This window comes from Mercenaria mercenaria, chromosome 13, assembly GCF_021730395.1.
Source record: "Mercenaria mercenaria strain notata chromosome 13, MADL_Memer_1, whole genome shotgun sequence".
NCBI lineage: Eukaryota > Metazoa > Mollusca > Bivalvia > Venerida > Veneridae > Mercenaria > Mercenaria mercenaria.
The window spans coordinates 46,783,274-46,803,718 of NC_069373.1; the positions used below are offsets into that span (position 1 = coordinate 46,783,274).

The 20,445-nt window shown below is 34.9% G+C and overlaps 1 protein-coding gene across 1 annotated transcript in view; it reads right to left on the reverse strand.

Annotated features, from left to right (window-relative positions):
* The window catches only part of LOC123530238 (IQ motif and SEC7 domain-containing protein 1-like), a 155,349-nt gene extending 135,500 nt beyond the window's left edge, over nt 1-19,849 (reverse strand). The window contains exon 1 of the mRNA XM_045310994.2: nt 19,402-19,849. Within this exon, the coding sequence (XP_045166929.1) occupies nt 19,402-19,586 (185 nt within the window). The 5' untranslated portion in view covers nt 19,587-19,849. The remainder of the gene's footprint in view (nt 1-19,401) is intronic.
* Nucleotides 19,850-20,445: the final 596 nt, after the last annotated feature.

Here is a 20,445-nt window from a genome sequence, read left to right on the forward strand (position 1 = left end):
GCCCTCTAACTTCTAACTTGAGTAGTCTTATCCTATGATCACCAAACTTGGTCAAAATGTTTATGAGCAAAATATCTTGGACAAGTTTGATACCAAGTTGGATAGTCCCAGTCATTCCTAATAGGCCTGAGATGGGCCTGAGAATTACTTAAATTGCAAAAATTGACAGTATCCTTGTAAAAATTTCAGCACTTCATCTCCAATGTTCACCAAACTTTGTCAGAATGGGCATATTATTTCGGCCAAGTTCTTTTTTGCCTCGAAGTTATGGCCCTTGAATTTGTCAAAAATGAGAAATTGAGAAACTTGACAACTAGTAAGGTTATTTATGTAAACAGTAATTTTACTGCAATGGGCATATTCTGTGTCAGTTTGGCACTCTTATTATTATTAACTATATAGTTTTAGTTTATGCGCAAATTTGACTGTGATACCTGAAAGTTTATTTCTAAATCAATTCCTGGAAAAAGATTTTGAGATGTGATCCTGATACCATAAGTGTCCTTGGCAAGACTTTTAAATGTGGTGAACATCATTCATGTTCTCGGATCAAAGCTCAAGGTCAAACTTAAGTGTCACACCTCTTTGCAGTGGTCTTTTAAATATTACCTTTTGAAGGAGTTGTAGATGATGCTGGTCTGTCTGTCTGTCAGTCTATCAAATGGTTGATATTACTCTAGAATCCTTTGGCTTACATTCTTCAAATGGTTGCTTGGGTCAAGTGGATGACCTTGTAAATTCTTAGGTCACTTTGTCAAATGTCAAGGTCACAGTATCCTAAGGCCAAGACTTTTTAGTGAAAAAAATTGTTAAGGAAACAAGAGCTATCACTAATGGTGACAAATGCCCCTGCAGCGCCTTGACTTTTGACCTGGTGACCTTGACCTTTGACCTAATGACCCCAAAGTCAATAGGGGTCGTGTACTCAATAAGTACTATTAGCATGTGAAGTTTGGAGGTCCTGGGTGCAGTGGTTTATGAGTAAAGTGCCTTCAGGCAAGAAGTTAACATTGGCCCCTGTGGCCTTGTCCTTTGACGTGGTGACCCCAAAGTCAGAAGGGGTCGTGTACTCAATAAGTACTATCAGCATGTGAAGTTTTAAGGTCCTGGGTGCAGTGGTTCGCAAGTAAAGTGCCTTCATGCAAAAAATTAACATTGGCCCCCGTGACCTTGACCTTTGACATGGTGACCCCAAAGTCAGTAGGGTCGTGTACTCAATAAGTACTATCAGCATGTGAAGTTTGAAGGTCCTGGGTGCAGTGATTTGCTAGTTAAGTGCCTTCATGCAAAAAGTTAATGTTGTGACTAACGAACGGACGGACAGTTGAAAACTAATATGCATCCCTTCGGGGGCATAAAATTGCAGCCCGCAACCCGCAAAATATAAACACTCCAAAAAGAAAAACTTGAAAAAGTAGATCACAGAAATCATTCCAGTCATATAAAACATGTTACTGAATTAAAAACTGTTAAAAGAGAATAAAACAAACTAGTAAACTGATCTACATGAAAGGTTGATAGGTACTTGCAGGGCAGAGTATGATATCTGTCAGTTACTCAGATGTGTTTACCAGCAGTTTCTTTGAAAAAAAAAATGTTTTCATATACAAGTTGTTTTGATATTTATCTTTAGTACACTTGATTCTGCGGGGAAAACATGACGTAACATCATGAAATCTAGAAAATCGAAATTCTGCAAAGAAGCAGGTGAATAATTGTGAAATAAAATTAAATTCTTCAATCTTTTTTTTTTATTTTAGTAAAATCAATATTATTTTACCTTACATAAACATTGCTCGGGAATATTTAATTTTGATAAAGTAACACATCCTTGAAACAGTAGCTCAATAGTTCAAGTGTTTAGCTACTTGATAAAAAGGTCATAGGTTCAAAACCCAAAGTGATCTAGCTCTATCATCAATCATCTGTATATGACAATACAAAATATAGTATCACATGTTTAACACTGTAACCATTATATACCACAAAAAATCATGAAAGAGGCTGACTCCCAGATTAATATCAAAACATCACAGTTTTCAAATCCGAAAAACTAAGTACATGTAGCATACTGTGAAATCATTGATATTCGTGGGGGAATAATTTTCGTGGATTTCGTGGTTGAATCTATCCACGAAATTTAATCCCAACGAACAAGCAAAATTCACATTCATTTTATGTTAAAAAGTTGAAATCCACGAATTCATATCCCCACGAAATTGCCGTTTTGACCAAAACCACGAAATTTCATGCCCACGAAATTAAATGATTTTACAATATATCTAAATCATGAAATGATAAGATTCAAGTTCATGTTTTTCTAAATACTAAAATTATCTTAACTAGGTGATTTACATGGTAAATAAATTCTTTTACAGTTTTTTTTATTGAAACATCATTCAATTTAATATAACTGCCATGAAAAAATGGTTTCTAAATTTTTAAATGGTAACAAAAAATAGGCCTGGAGTTTCTTTAATTTTATTCATAATCATTAAATGTTAATGTTTTTAACCTTACTTGACTTTTAAGCACATTTTCTTGTCATGCATTAATTGCAGCTATTTAAACCAGCAATGTAATTATCATTTGCACCTGTTTAACTGGTTGATTATGCAAATTTGAAAACAACATTTAAAAGTCATATCAATTACGCTTAAAGGGGCACAATAATTCTTCATTTCACATTCTTTTACATTTGATACATGCTAGGTAACTCTTGATAATGAAGATGTGAATGTAATCTGGTTGTTGTTTCCCTTGATCACAATACATGTAGTTACATAAGGCCATAAGATTTACTCCCCCTCGTAAAATGTCGCCAATTTGAGTACAAATCTAAATGTCATTATTTTATTTTTTATTGACTTTCATAAAAGGTAATAGCACACTGTGTCATGTTTAAATAACAAGATGCTTAAATTCTAAGACTTAGTAAATTTCCTTAAAATGATAAAAAATTAAATTTTGACTAAACTTTATAATTGTTCTATTTGTTTCAAATGGTGAATATAGATTTTAACCTTACATGGGTGCATGTTGTAATTGTCATGTACCTGTAATGATTTGTTTAACCCTTCTGGACAAGACTGGTTCTGCCTTTGTGACTCGATTGTGTAGATCATGATCAGCCTGCACATATGTGCAGTCTGAGCATGATCTGCACTGTTCGCCATTCAGTCAGTATGTTCCTTTTAAACAGTTAAAGGTACTGTCCACATTGAAAGTTGAACGAGTTCATCATAGAAATTTATTAAGGGTTAATACATTCCAGAAGAAATCCATGCCCAATACTGGGAGTGACAGCAAAACTATTCTATGTGCAAATCAATATATAAAAGCAGATTACACTTTTCCTTTCATTTTCATTGTCAGTAAATCATTTTACCTGCTGACATTTTCATATGATAGTATGACTCATAATACATGGTGCCCTTAAACTTTTGATAAAACACTCTGTCATCACCGGCTGACATATATAACATCTGAGATAACATGATACAAAATAACATTATAAGATATAACTGCTTTGGTACAAAGTACATTTACAACACAGTTGAATAGCAAGAAATGCATTAAATAACCATTTATACAAATACAGAATTCTCATTAAAGAATGTAAACACGTTGCATTCCCATTTCACATTGCACCATATCAGCTCTCTACTGTGAATATGCGTCGCAAATATTTTTGACGCTAAAGCACTCTGAATTAAACTCCCACTTATGCATGTATATGACAAAGGTAAAAAAAATTGTTTAAATTGGTGACCTCGATTATTTCCGTCCTTTGGTACTGAGAGGTGTTCCTTATCATGATCCCTTCGCATCGTCTGTAGTGACTGCTTGCGTATCAGTGGGGAAAAGGGTCAGATGCAAACAAAGTTTCTTTGGTACCCGAACTTACAATATACCTGGTAACTGACATTTTTTCTTAAATAAATAGACTTACTTTTGTTTTTTTCTATGCATCTGTTGTTTTTTTTTTTTTTGTTTTTTTTTTATCTCCCTTGCTATAGTGATTAAATCTGACTGTCCTCCATTGTATTATAATATAATAAATGCATCTTGATTATCTCCCTTTTCTGGAATTGTGTGTCCTCTAGTGTAGAATAATAACTGCATCCTATTATATCCCTACTTGGTATTGTGTGTAATATTAACTGCAACAATCAACAACATTTTTGGTATTGTGTCTTCCATTTGTATTATTAATGCATCTGCTTACCTCCCTTTTTGTTATGATTAATGCATCCATGCCCATGCCCTGATACATTCTCAGGTGGCCAACCCACACACATTTCGGTATTGTACAAACTGGGAAATTGCTGTATTCACTTAAAATTTTTTTTTGCTTAAAATTTCCTTATTACTTGACTGATTTCAATTGTATAAAAAGACTGTCTGAGACAGGAAAATGTCTCAGTGATTTCCTAGCCACAAAAAATCTGCAAGACATTCTCCATACTTTTCTCCAATGCTGGGCCCAAACCCAAATGTTTTTTTTCAATGACTAAATCTGTAGGTAACATGCATTCTGAGATTTGAACAAAGTATTGAAATGTGTGGCTGACACTTTGAGGATAGGAAAGCACTTGTTTTCCCACAGTTTTCGACGCTTTTTATCGTATTAAAATCTGTCAAGTGATAAGGAAATTATATGCAAAAATGTTCCCTGAATCGAATTATTTTTCCTGGTGTGTATGATACCAAAAATCAAGCGGGCGATTCTGTTTATCTCCCTTTTATTAATGAATCTACATGTTTCCCTTTTGCATAATGCATCCATTTGTCTCCCTTTTTCAAAATGAATAACAAACTTTTGCCTCCTTTACAGTAATTATTGCATCTGCTTCCCGTCCTTTATGTTTCAAACAAAGACTAACTAGGATCACCTTTAACCTTTTGTATAGATCAAAATATACAACATATTGGACATCTGGCAGGGTATCAACTTTGATATAGACCAATTAAGTATCCATTTACAGCAGTCATTTGCTGGCACACTTTAGACAAAAGCTTTTATATCAATAGTATCAGTAACATAATGAAAAACAGATAGATAAAAAATATATACGAAGAGATGACTTTAGATACAAGTTTAAAGTGGTCAAGGGCACTTACATTTACACAACATTTCATAAATTTTTACTGGTCTTTGTTAAAGATTTACTTAATTAAGGAATAAGAAGACCAAGAAGTACTATATAATTATGTAATTATGTGTTCTGTACTATTTTCCAATAACTACCTCCCTTTAAGGTGTTAATTTAAAATTAGATGCCCGCGGGCAACATGTTGAGCCCGCCAGCTGTCAAAAGGACTAACATTAATGATACTATTAAAAGAACTGATTATCCATCCACGGCTAAGCTTTTGACCTTAAACCTCTAAGTATGACCTTGACCTTTGAGGTAGCGGTCTGGGAGTTGCACACGACAAGGCAAACATTTATGCAAAACAAAAAAAGATTGCTTTATGCATGGCAAAGTTACAGCCCGAACAAGCTCTAAAATGGCCTTTGACCCCCAAGACTGACCTTCACCTTTGAGATAGGGACCCGAGGTTTGCGCTGCCTTCTTATTGAGGTGCTGATATACGCCAAATAAAAAATGATTGCTCAATACTTATCAAAAGTAATGGCCTTGACAAGCTCTAAAATGACCTTTGACCCCCGAACTATGACCTTGACCTTTGAAATAGGAGCCTGGGTTTTGTACATGACAACCCATCTGATTGAGTTAAACATTAATGCCAAATATAAACAAGATTTCTCAATGCATGTCAAAGTTAAGGGCTGGACAAGATCTGAATGACCTGTGATCTCCAACTGTGAGCTTGACCTTTGAGATAAGAACCTGGGGTTTGCGCATGACACTCTGTCTCACTGAGATTAACATTCATGCCAAATATAAACAAGATTGCTCCATGCAGGTTTAAGTTATAGTCCAGACAAACAAATCCGGACACATGCACACATGGACACAGGCACATACAGTCTGAACAGCCACAAGTCTTTGCTTCTGCAAGTGGGCTGAACAAAAAATGTATTTTTTTTAGTTCAACAAAAAGTGCTTCACATTAAAAATTCAGTTTTCCTTAATTTATGTATGTTATGTATGCAGTGCATATTGCATTGTGGGGTGAGGTGCAACAGTGACTTGGGGATGGGGTGTATATATAATATAACTTGAGAGTTCTTTTTCTTTTTCTTCAGCATGATTTCTTCAGCAAGATTTCTTCAGCATGATTTCTTCAGCAAGATTTCCTCAGCATGATTTCTTCAGCATGAAGTATCTGTTATTTCCGTCTGAGTCCAGAGTTAAAACTAACTTGACATATAAGTGTTACCGATACTTTCATCTAAGTTAACAGACAGGGGGTAAAATAATTCAAAGTCTTGTGCATGTGTTACAGTGGTACTTAACCTTGGTATTTCTACAGAACTTTATGTTATGTTATGTAATGTAACATTATTACAAAATAAGAAAAAAAAAAGTCCTGATCGACTGCTATAAATGTTACATATTTTTTCCAGATGTACATTCAGGTTTCTAATTTTGTTTTTCTTGGGGTTTAAGTCACAGCAACACAGTTTTAGTTATATGGGGACTTTCCAGTGGTCTAGTGGTAACACACTTGACTGTCAATCCTGAGGTCCGGGGTTTGAATCCCAGTCCAGGCACTGGAAATTTTTGAGATGCTCTTGAGTGTCTCCCACCTAAAAGGTCTGTACTGGTTCTTCCCAGGAAACGACTTCATGTGTATTGGTGCTACACCGAGCACGTTAAAGAACCAGACTGTCTATTCGCAAAGAGCTAGGCTAAGTTAGCCGGACAGGCCTGTATCTAAAAACATTTTTCTCTCTATCTGTTCTAGTAGGGGCTTTATCACACTCTGTCCCTCTGGTCAGATTGCTATGTGTCTGTACTTAGTACAGAATGAATTTTGCGCCCTGTGTGGCTGTGTTTGTTATATGTAAAGCGCTTTTGAACATGTTTATCATGAAAAGGGCGCTATATAAATCTGGTATAATAATAATAATAACAACAATAAGGCATCAAGCGTCCCTCAATGTAATAGTTCAAGCAGTAACTTACAGGTAAATAATACTTACCAAGCTTTTACAAAAGTCTTCCTCAACAGAAATTACTCAACACATGCAGTGACTGACAACTATTTTCAGAGTCGGCTATTAATATACTGTGATACAAAATTCATTTTAATATACTGTGAGACAAATATTTAATATCTGTGTCGCACCAATAGTTTGATGTAATTTGTGTGTTTCTCAAGCTGAGGAAGATGATGTATTCCCATTACACAGCCAGTGTATTTCTGTTAATCAGTAAAAACCTATCAACCCATCACACTGCTTGACAGATTTCAAGGCAAAAAATCTGCAACATTTATATCAAAACAGTTAATTTAAACTTGAATGCACCAAAACCACAGTGCCTAATATGACTAAAGAGGATGTGGGAGTTGAGGTCATAAGGAATATTATGAAGATGTGCTCCTGCAAATTTCAATATGAAGTTCATCATTAAGGCTAATGTTATTATTTATTTTTTTTTAACACTAGTTCTGTCAATAAATCTGCCAGTACTCCTGGATTTACTTCCACAAAAGTATATTATTCATTTACTTGTTCTCTGCATTAGTTAACTCGGACAACTTCCCCACATATAAAGTCATGGTAACAAATGCCTAAAGATATAATAATCCCCCATGTCAGGGATCGTATTGGCCAGCTTTTCACTTCTTGAGACTTTCCAAGCTGATACAATAATTTTTTTAGTGACATTTCAAACTACCTTAAATAATGGTTTTGGACTCAACCAAACATAAGCCAAGTGCTGTATTTTCTTTATTTAAATTAAGTCAATACTGAGGTCTGATTGAATGACTACTTCAAATTATACACTAATATTTTTGTAAGATTTTACATTGAATAGGCCTATTATTTTGAATATACAAATTCAATTTTCTTCTATTTTCTTAATCGTCTGAGGATAATTAAAGTGGCAGATTTAATAAATGTGTTTTATTCATGGCACTAACGAATATTGGCCAATACATGAAAATCTGGCTGGTTTAGGATCTGATAATATCAGAAACAATATTATTATTCTTTGCTCTGTGTAAATGACAGATTAGCGAAATGCCAAGATAAGTATTCGGAAGGGTGAAAAATCCTGCTACTAGTTCTACAATATCTCTCAAAAAATCATTTAAGGCTTGAAGTGTGTAGATGTATGAGATTAAAGTTAATTCCCACTACTCAAATACTCAGTTCTGCCTAAAACATAAAATTCTGAAGTTCATTTAAAAATAAAATAAGTTAACCCACATGTTAACTGGTTCCTGAAAAGTTCACAGTGACTATAATGAGTTTTAAATCTGTCCAGGGGCATATTCATACTAACCCGCACACTTTAGGTGAAAAATAATTTCTCTCAAAAATTCATAAAAGGTCAGTATTCTTGACAGTGACTAGTGGTACCAACATACTGACATAAGATTTTTGCAAGATATTCTTACATTATATAACCAAAAATATTGTACAGAAGGTAGTAAACCGTTGTAGCACTAAAATTTTGAAATAATGCAGAAAAATTTACATTCTTCTCGCATATTTTTACCAATATCTATATAACTTTTATTTTCACCCATTTTATCAATTTCCAATGTCATATACATTCTGGTGGAAATGAACATGTTGAAAAGTTTCACTCAAACCGTGGGCGAGTTAACTAAGCTTTACAAAGTCTTTAAAATGCTTAATTCTCATATGTCAAATATGCATAGATTGCAAGGAAACTTTGCAGGAATTTTAATTCTGCAGCTATTTAATGATTTCACACAAAAGCTACAGAAAACCCTTTTAGAAAATGCTCCATATTCAACATTCAGAGTTCACACGGGAATCAGAGAAATCCCTTTCGGGAAATGCTCCCCAGTCGAAACTAATGGTTTATTACCATGGTAGTTCATGGTCATGGGGCAATGGTTGACCATGTGCGGTAATTGGCACCACAGTCATAGAACATGGTATCAGACCATGACCACAAACCATGGTCGAACATGGTAAAAATACCCAGTCGAAATTGCTGGTTTGTGCACCATGGTCGGCCATGGTTATGGACAACAGTTGACCAAGGTCCACGACCATGGTCGACCGTGGTGATTATTGTTACTATCAAAAACTGTATAAATATGAATTTGAAAGGGTTATGAAAATACATGACAATTGCAGTCTATATCTATTTTTGCAAGTCAGTCATTTATTTGTCATAAAAGAGCTAAGATGACAACAAATTATAAACAGTCTGACTATGGAAGTTTACCTTTGAATCTGCCTATAACTGCAGGAAAACTATTCTATAATTAGGAAAACCTTTGGGGCCAAAATGCAGTCAGACGTCTTTGGTGCATTGTAAAACTTGACAAACGTGAAAATCACTAACATGACCATGGTAGTCCATGGTCAACCATGGTTGAAAAAAAAAAGTTGACCATGGTAGAACATGGTCAAACTACTGATCGTCTTTTCTGACCATTGCCAATCTTATCTCACCATGGTTGACCATGGCTAACCGTGGTTTTGACCATGTTTTCACCATGGTATTTGACGGCTGACCATGTTAGTTCATCGTCAACCATCAAAAACCATGGTGACCATGGTCAACATTTTGTCTGGGTCTGCATACTCAACAAGAGCTGTTGGAGAACAGCAACGCTCAACTATTTAACAGCCTTGTCGCTTGAATGAATAAGAAAGTCGAAAAAAGGGGCATAATTTTGTAAAAAAGTAAAATAGGGTTATGGAACCTGCATAGTGCTTATCAGCTCATGACAGTGAACTAGTGTGTGAAGTTTCAATCCTTTCCCATTAGTGGATACTGAGATACCAGCTTACATACAAAAACTTAACCAAAAATTTCTATGTTGAAAAAGGGGCATAATTTTGTAAAAAAGCAAAATAAAGTTATGGGACCTGCTTTGGGCATGTCAGATCATGACAGTGAACAAGTGTGTGAAGTTTCAATTCATTCCCATTAGTGAGTACTGAGATACCAGCTTACATACAAAACCTTAACCAAAAAATTCTAAGTCGAAAAAGGGGCATAATTTTGTAAAAAAGCAAAATAGAGTTATGGAACCTGTGCAATGTAAGTCAGTTTATCACAGTAAATAAGTGTGTGAAGTTTCAATCCATTCCCACAAGTGGTTACTGAGATACCAGCTTACATACAAAACCTTAACCAAAAATTTCTAAGTCAAAAAAGGGGCATAATTTTGTAAAAAAGCAAAACAGAGTTATGGAACCTGTGCAATGTAAGTCAGTTTATCACAGTGAATAAGTGTGTGAAGTTTCAATCCATTCCCACAAGTGGTTGCTGAGATACCAGCTTACATACAAAAACTTAACCAAATCGGGACGCGGACGCGGATGCGGATGCGGACGCGGACGCCGACGCATGGGCGAGTCCAATAGCTCTACTATTCTATGAATAGTCGAGCTAAAAATGAATCTGCACGGAAATCAGGGAAATGTCTATGTTCTGAATCTCAACACTTACTTTGCACTGAAACCAGAGAAAACTATATTCTCAACACTGAATTTGCATGGAAACCAGACAAAATTACATTCTCAACATTGAATTTGCATGGAAATCAGAGAAGACCCTTTCAGAAAATGCTCTACATTCATTTGCATGGAAACTATGGAAAATTACATTCTCAACATTGAATTTGCATGAAACTCAGAGAAAACTATCTTCTCCACATTGAATTTGCATGGAAATTAGAGAAAACCCCTTTCAGACAATGCTCTAAAAACTCAATTAATCTGCACAGAAATCAGATCAGAGAAAACCCTTTCAGAAAATGCTCTGAATTTGCATGGAAACCAAAGAAAACATTGCTGTACATTTTTGTCACTTATTTCACACGGGAACCACAGCAAGCCTTTTAAGAAAATGCTCTACATTCTTAACATTGGTTTCGCACTTATGTTTTACAATACTTGAATATTGATCGTATTAAGTTTGCAATGATTTGAGGCATGTCCTTTAATGACACTTTAATCGTGAGAACTACATTTACTACAGTATAGTAAATCTTCAAGTAATCATATATTTTGGCTGACCTTACAAGGTAATAACAAGGTAATAACAAGGTAATAAAATAATGCCTTTATTGAATTCAATGTGACAAAAGATATTCTTTATTACAGCGACTTCGTATCTCCATGACAAAAATTACGAGAAAATAAGAACAAAGTATTATAATTACTGCAAAACAAAAAGCATCGTTTAACCCTTATCATGCTGGATACAAGTTATTCTGTCTTTGCGACCAGTGTAGATCATGGTCAGCCTGCACATCTGTGCAGTCTGATCATGATCTGCACTGTTCGCTATTCAATCAGTATCTTTTTAGTAAGCACCCCTTTTAACAGTTAACGGTACTGTCCAAATTTGAAGATAGACCAGTCCATTATAGAAATTTAGCAGGGTAAGGGTTAAACACATTAACACGGTAATTATGTAACTACACATTAATTAATCAAACTGCTGGTGAGAGAAACAGAACATGACTGAGTCTTAAAACTTCCTGAGACTGCCATTTGTCAAGTGTCACTTTCATATCTCGAAAGTGGTACAAGAATTTTAACTGGTTTCGAAACTTTCATCTACTTTTGATACAAATGCAAGGGTTTCATTTATAAGGGCTAGGGGCAGGGATTTCCGTCTGCTACAGTAGTCTGAAGCCTTGGGTACTTTTCCTGTACTGTAGTATGGGAGAACCCAAGATCCCATCTACTTCCCCTGTGAAAAAGGTTCATGAACTTCATGAATTTATTCATGAACAAATTCACGAAATACAGTGAAACACCGCTCGCTCAAGCATCGATGACTCGAGCACCCGGGCTCGCTCGAGCAATTCATGTGGTCCCGGCCAATTTCCTTCTATTTTCTATGTGATATTACCATGGCTGGGTCGAGCATCGATAACTCGATCGCTCGAGCATGACACCTGGTCCCTGTGTATTAATTTACTCTTTGTTGCTTCTGGCTAACTCGAGCAGAGGTGTCAAAATGTTTCACACCTTCGGTGGTCAGATTGTATCGGTTAATTAAACATTTTCACACACCGTGAGAATTGCGTAGTCTATTCCCAGACTATCTTAAATGTTTGTTTGTCGGTATATTGGACCTTATGATGAGATTAATTATTAATAAAAGCTTAAAGAAAAGTTTTATTGATTAAATATCGATCAATTACTGATTACTTAAAGCATCTTTTCTGCGGGATCGAGAAGATAGTTATGAGATCTTAGTATTTTAATCAGCAGTTGTTATATGAAGGAAATAATATAGCCTTTTCATAAAATTGAGACGATAATTATGACATGCACTTGTTGATGAATAAAAAAGTCTTAGTTGTTTCTTCACATGTATCATTTACAAATTACATATTGAGACATCTATCAATAGATAACGTTTGTATTAATACATTTGTTTTTGCAAATGTCACAAGTTTGTTATTATTAAGCATCACCGTTTACTCTGCAAACTGTCCCGATGACACTTTAGTTTTCTTTGTATGATGGTCAATGTTTGGGTCGCTCGAAACCATGGATAACTCGAGCATTTTACTCATCCCCTTGCGACCTCCAGCGAGCGGTGTTTTACTGTAGAGTCAAAATTTATGTTTCATGAATTTCGATATTCATGAACTTGTTCATGAATTTAAAATAATACATGAACAAGTTCATGAATATTGAAATTCATGAAACTTAAATTTTGATTCTCATGAATATTTATTCATGAATTTTAATTCATGAATATTGAAATTCATGAAACATAAATTTTGATTCTCATGAATTTTTATTCATGAACTCGATATTCATGAACTTGTTTTTTGAACTTGTTCATGAATAAAAAATCATACATTAATTTTAGTGAACTCTGAATATTGAAATTCATGAAACATAACTTTTGATTTTTATTCAGATACATGTACTAGCTTTGCTTCAGGGTCGTGAAAACTTGTGACATTTTAAAAGGATTTTATTTTTTTTAAATAAATGATTTATGACAACACAATAATTACTTATTTGATTTTCAGTATACTCATGTTCCTTTTAAACAATTCCTAACTGTAGTATGATAATTATTTCCTTCTTGTTTGCTGCACAAACTTCTCAAAAGTTGCTGAATCACATGTGCAAAACATTTCCCAGCATGCAACAAAATAATGGAAACTGATCATGTGACATTATGAATTTAATGATCATGAACATTCATGAAAAGTTCATGAACTTATTCATTTATTGTAAAAGGTAATAAACCTAAGTTTTATATTTAATGAATAAACAGTTCAGAAACTCACAATTGGGTTCAAGAACTGGTTACACTGAACTAGAAAAAGGTTTTGAATTTTAGTACTTTTAATGAACCTGTGTTCATGAACAATTTTGGTTCTTAGTCTTAGTCTAGACCAACAGTAACTGTTCAGGAACTGGTATAGTTCTGTATGTTCTTGAAATTTTGCAGTTTTTTAACCAGTGTTCAAGAACTGTCATTGTTCTAGAATCACAGTCAAAGAACTGTTATGCTGTTTCAAGAACAGTTCTCTAAGTTCTTCAGAAGCTCTTGAATGTTCAAGAACTAAATACTAGTTCTAGAACATTTTTGTACAGGGTCATAACCCTGTAGTTCCTGAATCACAATTTCAATCATTATCTGAGTTTCATTTTCAAGTTCATGAATTTCTTAAATCATTTAATGGATTTTCTGAAATGTTCATGAACTACATTTACAAGTTCATGAAATGAATGTAATATTCTTGAACTTTTGACTTCATGAATTTAAGTTCGTGAACTTTTCCTTGTAGTTCATGAACTTTTTTGATAATTCATGAAATAATTCATGAATTCTTACAAATTCATGAATAAATTCATGAAGTTCATGAACCTTTTTCACAGGGGTTCACTACTCCCATCTTCTATTTCAATACTTAATGAAACCCCTAATGAATAGTATGTCCTACTAAGGAAGTATTGAATGGTTTTGCAATAATACACTTGACTTGGAATTTTAAAATACGCAATATAAATATTAAATTTGCATTTATAGAATAACCTACTTAATTCAAAGTATTTTAATATTCTTTTCCTTGTTTGTGTTTTTGTATTGTTCACAGCAGTTTTGGTCTTTCAATTGAAATACTTCCCTCTAGTTGTTCTAGTTCTTATGTGAAAAACAATCATAATTAACTTCCTCTTAATTGTCTAAACAAAATTTTTCTTGCTGCATGTTCAACATTTAAAGCAGATAGCTTGAACTAGTCTCCACAGTTATCATTGCCAAGTTTTGATACCAGTCTTTTAAACCTTTAGCGTGTTGGCATAAAGTGATTCTGCCTTTGCGACCAATGCAGACCATAGATCAGCCTCCACATTAGGCAGGCTGATCATGATCTACACTGTTGGCTATTCAGTCAGTAAATTTTCAGTGAACACACCTTCAAATAATAAATGGTACTGCCCAAACTGAAAATTTTAGAAATTTAGCAGGCTAAAGGTTAAACTTGGTTGATTCTGAAACAGACCAATTGTACCCAGACGAAATGGTGACTATGATTGACCACGGTCATCGTGGATTTTGATGGTTGACCATGTTTTAATGTGGTCACCCATAAAATACCATAGTGAAAACATGGCCAGGAGCATGGTCGGCCATGGTGAGATACGACTGGCCAAGTTCGACCTTGGTCAAGAAAGACGATCAACAGCATTTGAGCTTTTGTGTTTGCTAGTAGTCCGTCAGGTATTGTTCAAGACTGAACCCTGTGTATATGGACTACCATGGTGAGTTCATGGTCATGACCATGGTCAACTACATTTTGACCATGGTCGACCACATTTTGTTAAATGGCAGCAGTAGTTCATGGTCATATGACCTTCATTTCGCCTGGGGACCATGGTAAAAAAAAACCTGGTCGATCATGATGAGAAAATCATGGTTAACTATGGTTTTTTATCATAAACTGTCAATTTCCACTGGGTAAGGTTTCACTCTCAGGCTGGTCTCCAAACGTAGACAGGACCTCATGCTTGACCCAGCATGCTCACAAACGGAAAATGACAAATATATCAAGTTCTAATACCAGTTCATCTTAATTTCAACAAAATACTATAATAAAAGGTGCGAACAAACTTTGTAACTTTAGACTGGCTGTGTCTTGCACTCTCCTAACTGTGCTGAACCATACAGGCAGAATGATGTCACTGTGTGTGACACTGATTATCCCAGAGTTCTCAAAAACAGTCACAGCGTAGACTGGGTAGATCTAAGATTCACCCTACTAGGTATACTTTGCGAATATTCACAGTCAGAGCAACAAATTCAAAACAGGTCTAAATATTAATCTGTATTATGTCCAGTAAAATAACCAGCAACAAATATTTGACTATACAAAAAAGGCTGCTATTAAATTGTAAAATCAAAGTGACATGAATAGAACTCGGTCTAAAACATAAGCAAACACAGGAAAGATAAATGTTAATAAATGCACAGGATGCAATCGCAAAACATGCTTTTTTTAATAGGAAAATACAATCTATAAATTAATCTCATTTCGCCATTTCCTGTATAAACTGTCGATTTTATACAATTTTTAAAAAGCTGAATTATTACGCAGTGGTAAATGAATACTTTTTTGTTTATTCAGCAAATCTGATCATGCTGGTGTATTGATAAATTGAAAATTCCCACAACTTTAGGGCAAAATGATAAATAATTCAACAGAATACAACTGGTTTTATCTTGCAAATATGCTTTATAATAGTTTCATCCGAATGAGTACTGTCTGGTCCAATACTCATTCAGTTGAGGCTATCTGGTAATGCTTTGTAAGGGCCTCCTAGACTTTAATTGCCACTCCTTCATAAAAGCATTTGAATTTTCGTTACACATATTTACACCAATAAGCATTACAAAAGCACATGTCAGAGAGTTCTTTTTCAGCAATTTAAGAAACATTAGCCCTTATCATGCTGGACATGATTGATTCTGCCTTTGCAACCAGCGTAGATCATGATCAGCTTTCACATTCATGCAGTCTGATCATAATCTGCACTGTTCGCCATCCACCCCTTTTAACAGTTAATGGTTGTGTCCAAATTGATAGATGGACAAGTTCATTGCAGAAATTTAGCAGGTAGGCCATCATATAATGTTTGACTAAATGTATAACCAGCCATAACAAACCACTGGGCCCAATATTCTGTCTTGTCTGCCAAAGTATCAGTATGTGCCATTTTGTAAGAAGAAATATCAAATCTTATTTGCTTGTTTGTCAGGGAAGAGTTAGGAAACTGGCAGAAATTACACCACTGGCACAAGAAAAGGGCATTATAATGGATTCCAAAATGAAAACTATGCCAATAGCAGTCAGAAGTCATTAAGTAAAAAAGTATATGCTATTCATTTGACCTATACCTGGGTTTTTAAGTACTGATCTAGTCTCTGGGTCACTGACTCATCATTTTTACCTCAGAAATGTCATGTACCACTGTTTACCAGTAACCATGGTGACCACAGGCAATGCTTTCTGTGCCCTTCTAGCTTACATGTAGAAGCTGCAAGGTTTCCTTTGCCATTATGTGTTAGGCTTTGATATATTCTAACCAGTGATAAAAGAAAGTCGTAAATGAAGACAAAAGTATGAACAAACTTGACCAAAAAATGATAGTACCCATCAGTTTTAATGTAGGGATAACGCATGTTTTTTCGTGTTATAACGTCCCGAGGGATTCTGAAGATGTTGTAACATGGAATAAAGATGCGCTAACACTGTTCTAGCATAAAACACAAAAAAAACTAAATATATGAATACATTATCCCTCAACTTCATTAGACTTCCATGAAATGCGCAGGAATATGAGTTTTTTTTTCTCATGTCAATGTCATTTCCATTTGAATTATCCGCTCTGGGGCCCTAATATGTTTACGCTTTGCCATGGAATGCACATATATAACAAGAGCTGTCACAGGAGACAGCGTGCTTGACTATTTCGATGCTGGATAGTGAAACTGGGCATATCTGAGGAAACTGGAGCTGTCACTGGAGTGTTTAATGACTCCAATGGTGGATGAAGAGTCTGTGTCAAAAATATTAAGTAATACTGGTAAGAGAGGTAAAGATAAAACTCAAAACACTAAATGAGTATAATTCTAAGCAAAAAGGGGGCATAACTCGTAAAATATTGGAGTTGTAAACCTTGTGTTATATGATGTGGGTGATGATGTGGAACAACTACTTCAAGTTTGAATCAAATGCATTGTGTAATAACTGAGATATAGTGAAAATGCATCAAAATTAATATTAAATTCCATGTAAAAGGGGGCATAATTCATGAAAAAATGGTGCCAAAGTTATGAACCTTGTGTCATATGATGTGGGTGATGATGTTGAACAAATATTTTAAGTTTGAATCAAATCATTTCAGTGATAACAGAGATAAAATGAAAGTGCATCAAAACCTTAACCTGAAGTTCTAAGTAAAAAGGGGAATAATTCATGAAAAATTTGTGCCAGAGTTATGCACCTTGTATCATATGATGTGGGTAAAGATGTTGAACAACTACTTTAAGTAGGAATCTAACTCAGTAATAACAGAGATAGAGTGAAAGTGCATCAAAACTTTAACCTGAAATTCTAAGTAAAAAGGGGGAATAATTCATGAAACATTTGTGCCAGCGTTATGCACCTTGTGTCACATCATGTGGGTGATGATGTTGAACAATTGTTTTAAGTTTGAATCAAATCCATTCAGTAAAAACAGAGATAGAGTGAAAGTGCATCAAAACTTCAACCTGAGAATCTAAGTGAAAAGGGGGGATAAATCATGAAATATTGGTGCCAGAGTTATGGGCCTTATGTCAGATGATGTTGGTGATGATGAGGAATAACTATTTTAAGTTATAAGAAGAAAAAAGAGAAAGTGTAAAAAAAACTTGAACCAAGGTTGGGACGCAGAAAGACGCCGACGCCAGGTCGAGTAGGATAGCTCTCCTTTTACTTCGTATTAAGTCGAGCTAAAAAGGTGTTATAGCAGCACTTGAGCGCAAGAACTACTCTGTTAACACACAATTTCTCTGTTGTTAAAACACACCAGAAAAGTGACAAGAACAACAGTTTTATGCTAGAATCACCGTTCTAACATATTTACAAACATGACAAGTGTATGAATCAATTTTTATACCAAAAATATTTAATGACAATCAATGCGGGTTTTTTTCTATGACAATTGCATCTGTACCATTAATTTTTACAAAATGACAAAAAGTGTTACTAAGGTAAAACAAAGAAGTATAAAATACACAGAATGGCAACTGGCTGTAATCTCGCGTGAGCTCGTGTCAGAACGTGATTCGGTGTATCTTACTAAAAACAAACATCGGCGAGCATGGAGTTACAATTTCGTACCTTTAAAACTACATTTAAAATACATGTTAGCTTCTAAAACAAAATTAGTAGATACGAAGCATATGTTTTTTTTTTGGCCATCGAAAGAAGCGTGGTCATACGGTGATAATTATTTTACCGATGAATAATTGCTTTCGCATACAAAATGGCGTGTGGAGAAAGCGCCACTTCCAGTAAACGAGATCTCGTTTTTTTGTCACGGGAGTTTGGCGAGATTTGCTCTACATGCCTTTCAAGTTGCCAGTCTATTTATTTTTATAGCTCTTTGGGTAAAAATACTTTTTTATCAATACAATCCTCATGCTCTTTTGAGGGTGCAGTATTACTGACCACAATATGACCGATACACAAATCCTAATCCTACTTAAGAAACCATTAACACTTGAAATACACACCAGAAGTGCCAAGATAACATGCTGTTCTTTTGCTGACTAACATTGAATTTGTTTATAGATACACATGTCAAACAGAAAGTTAATGTATACAGTGTTTCCATCATGATCAAAAGTATATCATTCCCTTATCATTTTGTGAGTTGTGTGTACTTTTTGTATTAATTACTGTTCAAAGAGAAGCATGTATAATTCAATGGACAAAATGTTCAACTAATTCGTCTCTAATTACATAATTCAATTACAGTATTTCAGGAGATCTATACTTAATTCCTTATGGTCTATTTTGTGTATGAAAAATGTATTTATAGATTGTATGCTTTTAGGGAGTGCTGATCGAGTAGACTGGTAGACACTAAAAGTTTTGATAACTGAAAGAAAACTATAAGCCCCATTAAACAATCAAGCAAGTTACACTTAAAAGAAAACACACTTATTAACCCGCATGGGTAATCAATGTGTACTATCGGCAAACAAAGTTTATCTGATGAAAGGATTTTACCTGTCTGGGGGCCCATTCATTCTCAAGTCTGCATTTTCGCGTTGAAGCTGTTTCACTGTTTGTTCAAGGGTCTCGATCTTCTGGGACTGCATAAGAATAAGACCATCTCTCTCTTTTATCATGTCCCAGAGCTCCTCTACACTTATGGAGCCCAATGGTGGGGCTCCTGCTTTGGGCTCACCCATCTTCAATTACTGCACCCAATTAGTACAATCCGCCATATTGCGTAAAATGATAAATCCAGCCAAATTTTGCTATCAGATATCCCCAAAGATTATCACAAGTTCAAGACGCGTAAAATCGATAAAAACTCATTTTCTGTTACACTCCATACACTGGGAACAAGACGTGTTCGATATCTCCCAATTGTTGGCACAAGCAGTTAAATTTGTGTATTGGAAATGCATTTGTTGACAGTTTGTACACGCTCAAATTGTTACGGTACAACTCAAACACGGGAATCACGCGGAAGTGTGAGTGACGTCATTTCTCAGGTATCACCAGGTATTGGGAAAACCCAGATCTAATTGGACAGCGGTCTATGTAATCATCACCTAATTATCACTACGTGTTATGGTAGATCATCATTGTTGTCATATTAGTTTTATAAAAATAATAATTTATAAGGTGAAATAAAATACTATATTACAATGCACTGTCATATGATATAGTATGTAAAGGTTTTGCTTAAAACTTAAAGTAGTTGTTCCTCATCATCACCCACATCATATGGCACAAGGTTTATAATTCTGGCACCAGTTTTTCATAAATTATGCCCCCCTTTTTTACTTAGAATTTTATGTTAAGTTTGATGCATTTTCACTATATCTCTGTTATTATACAAGGTATTTGATTCAAACTTAAAATAATTGTTCATCATCACCACCTACATCATTTGACACAAGGGCCATAACTGTGACACCTGTATTTCATGAATTATTTCCCCTTTTTACCTAGTTTTGGTGCACTTCCACTTTATGTGAGTTATTACTAAAAGGATTTGATTCAAACTTAAAATAGTTGTTCCTCATCATCACCCACATC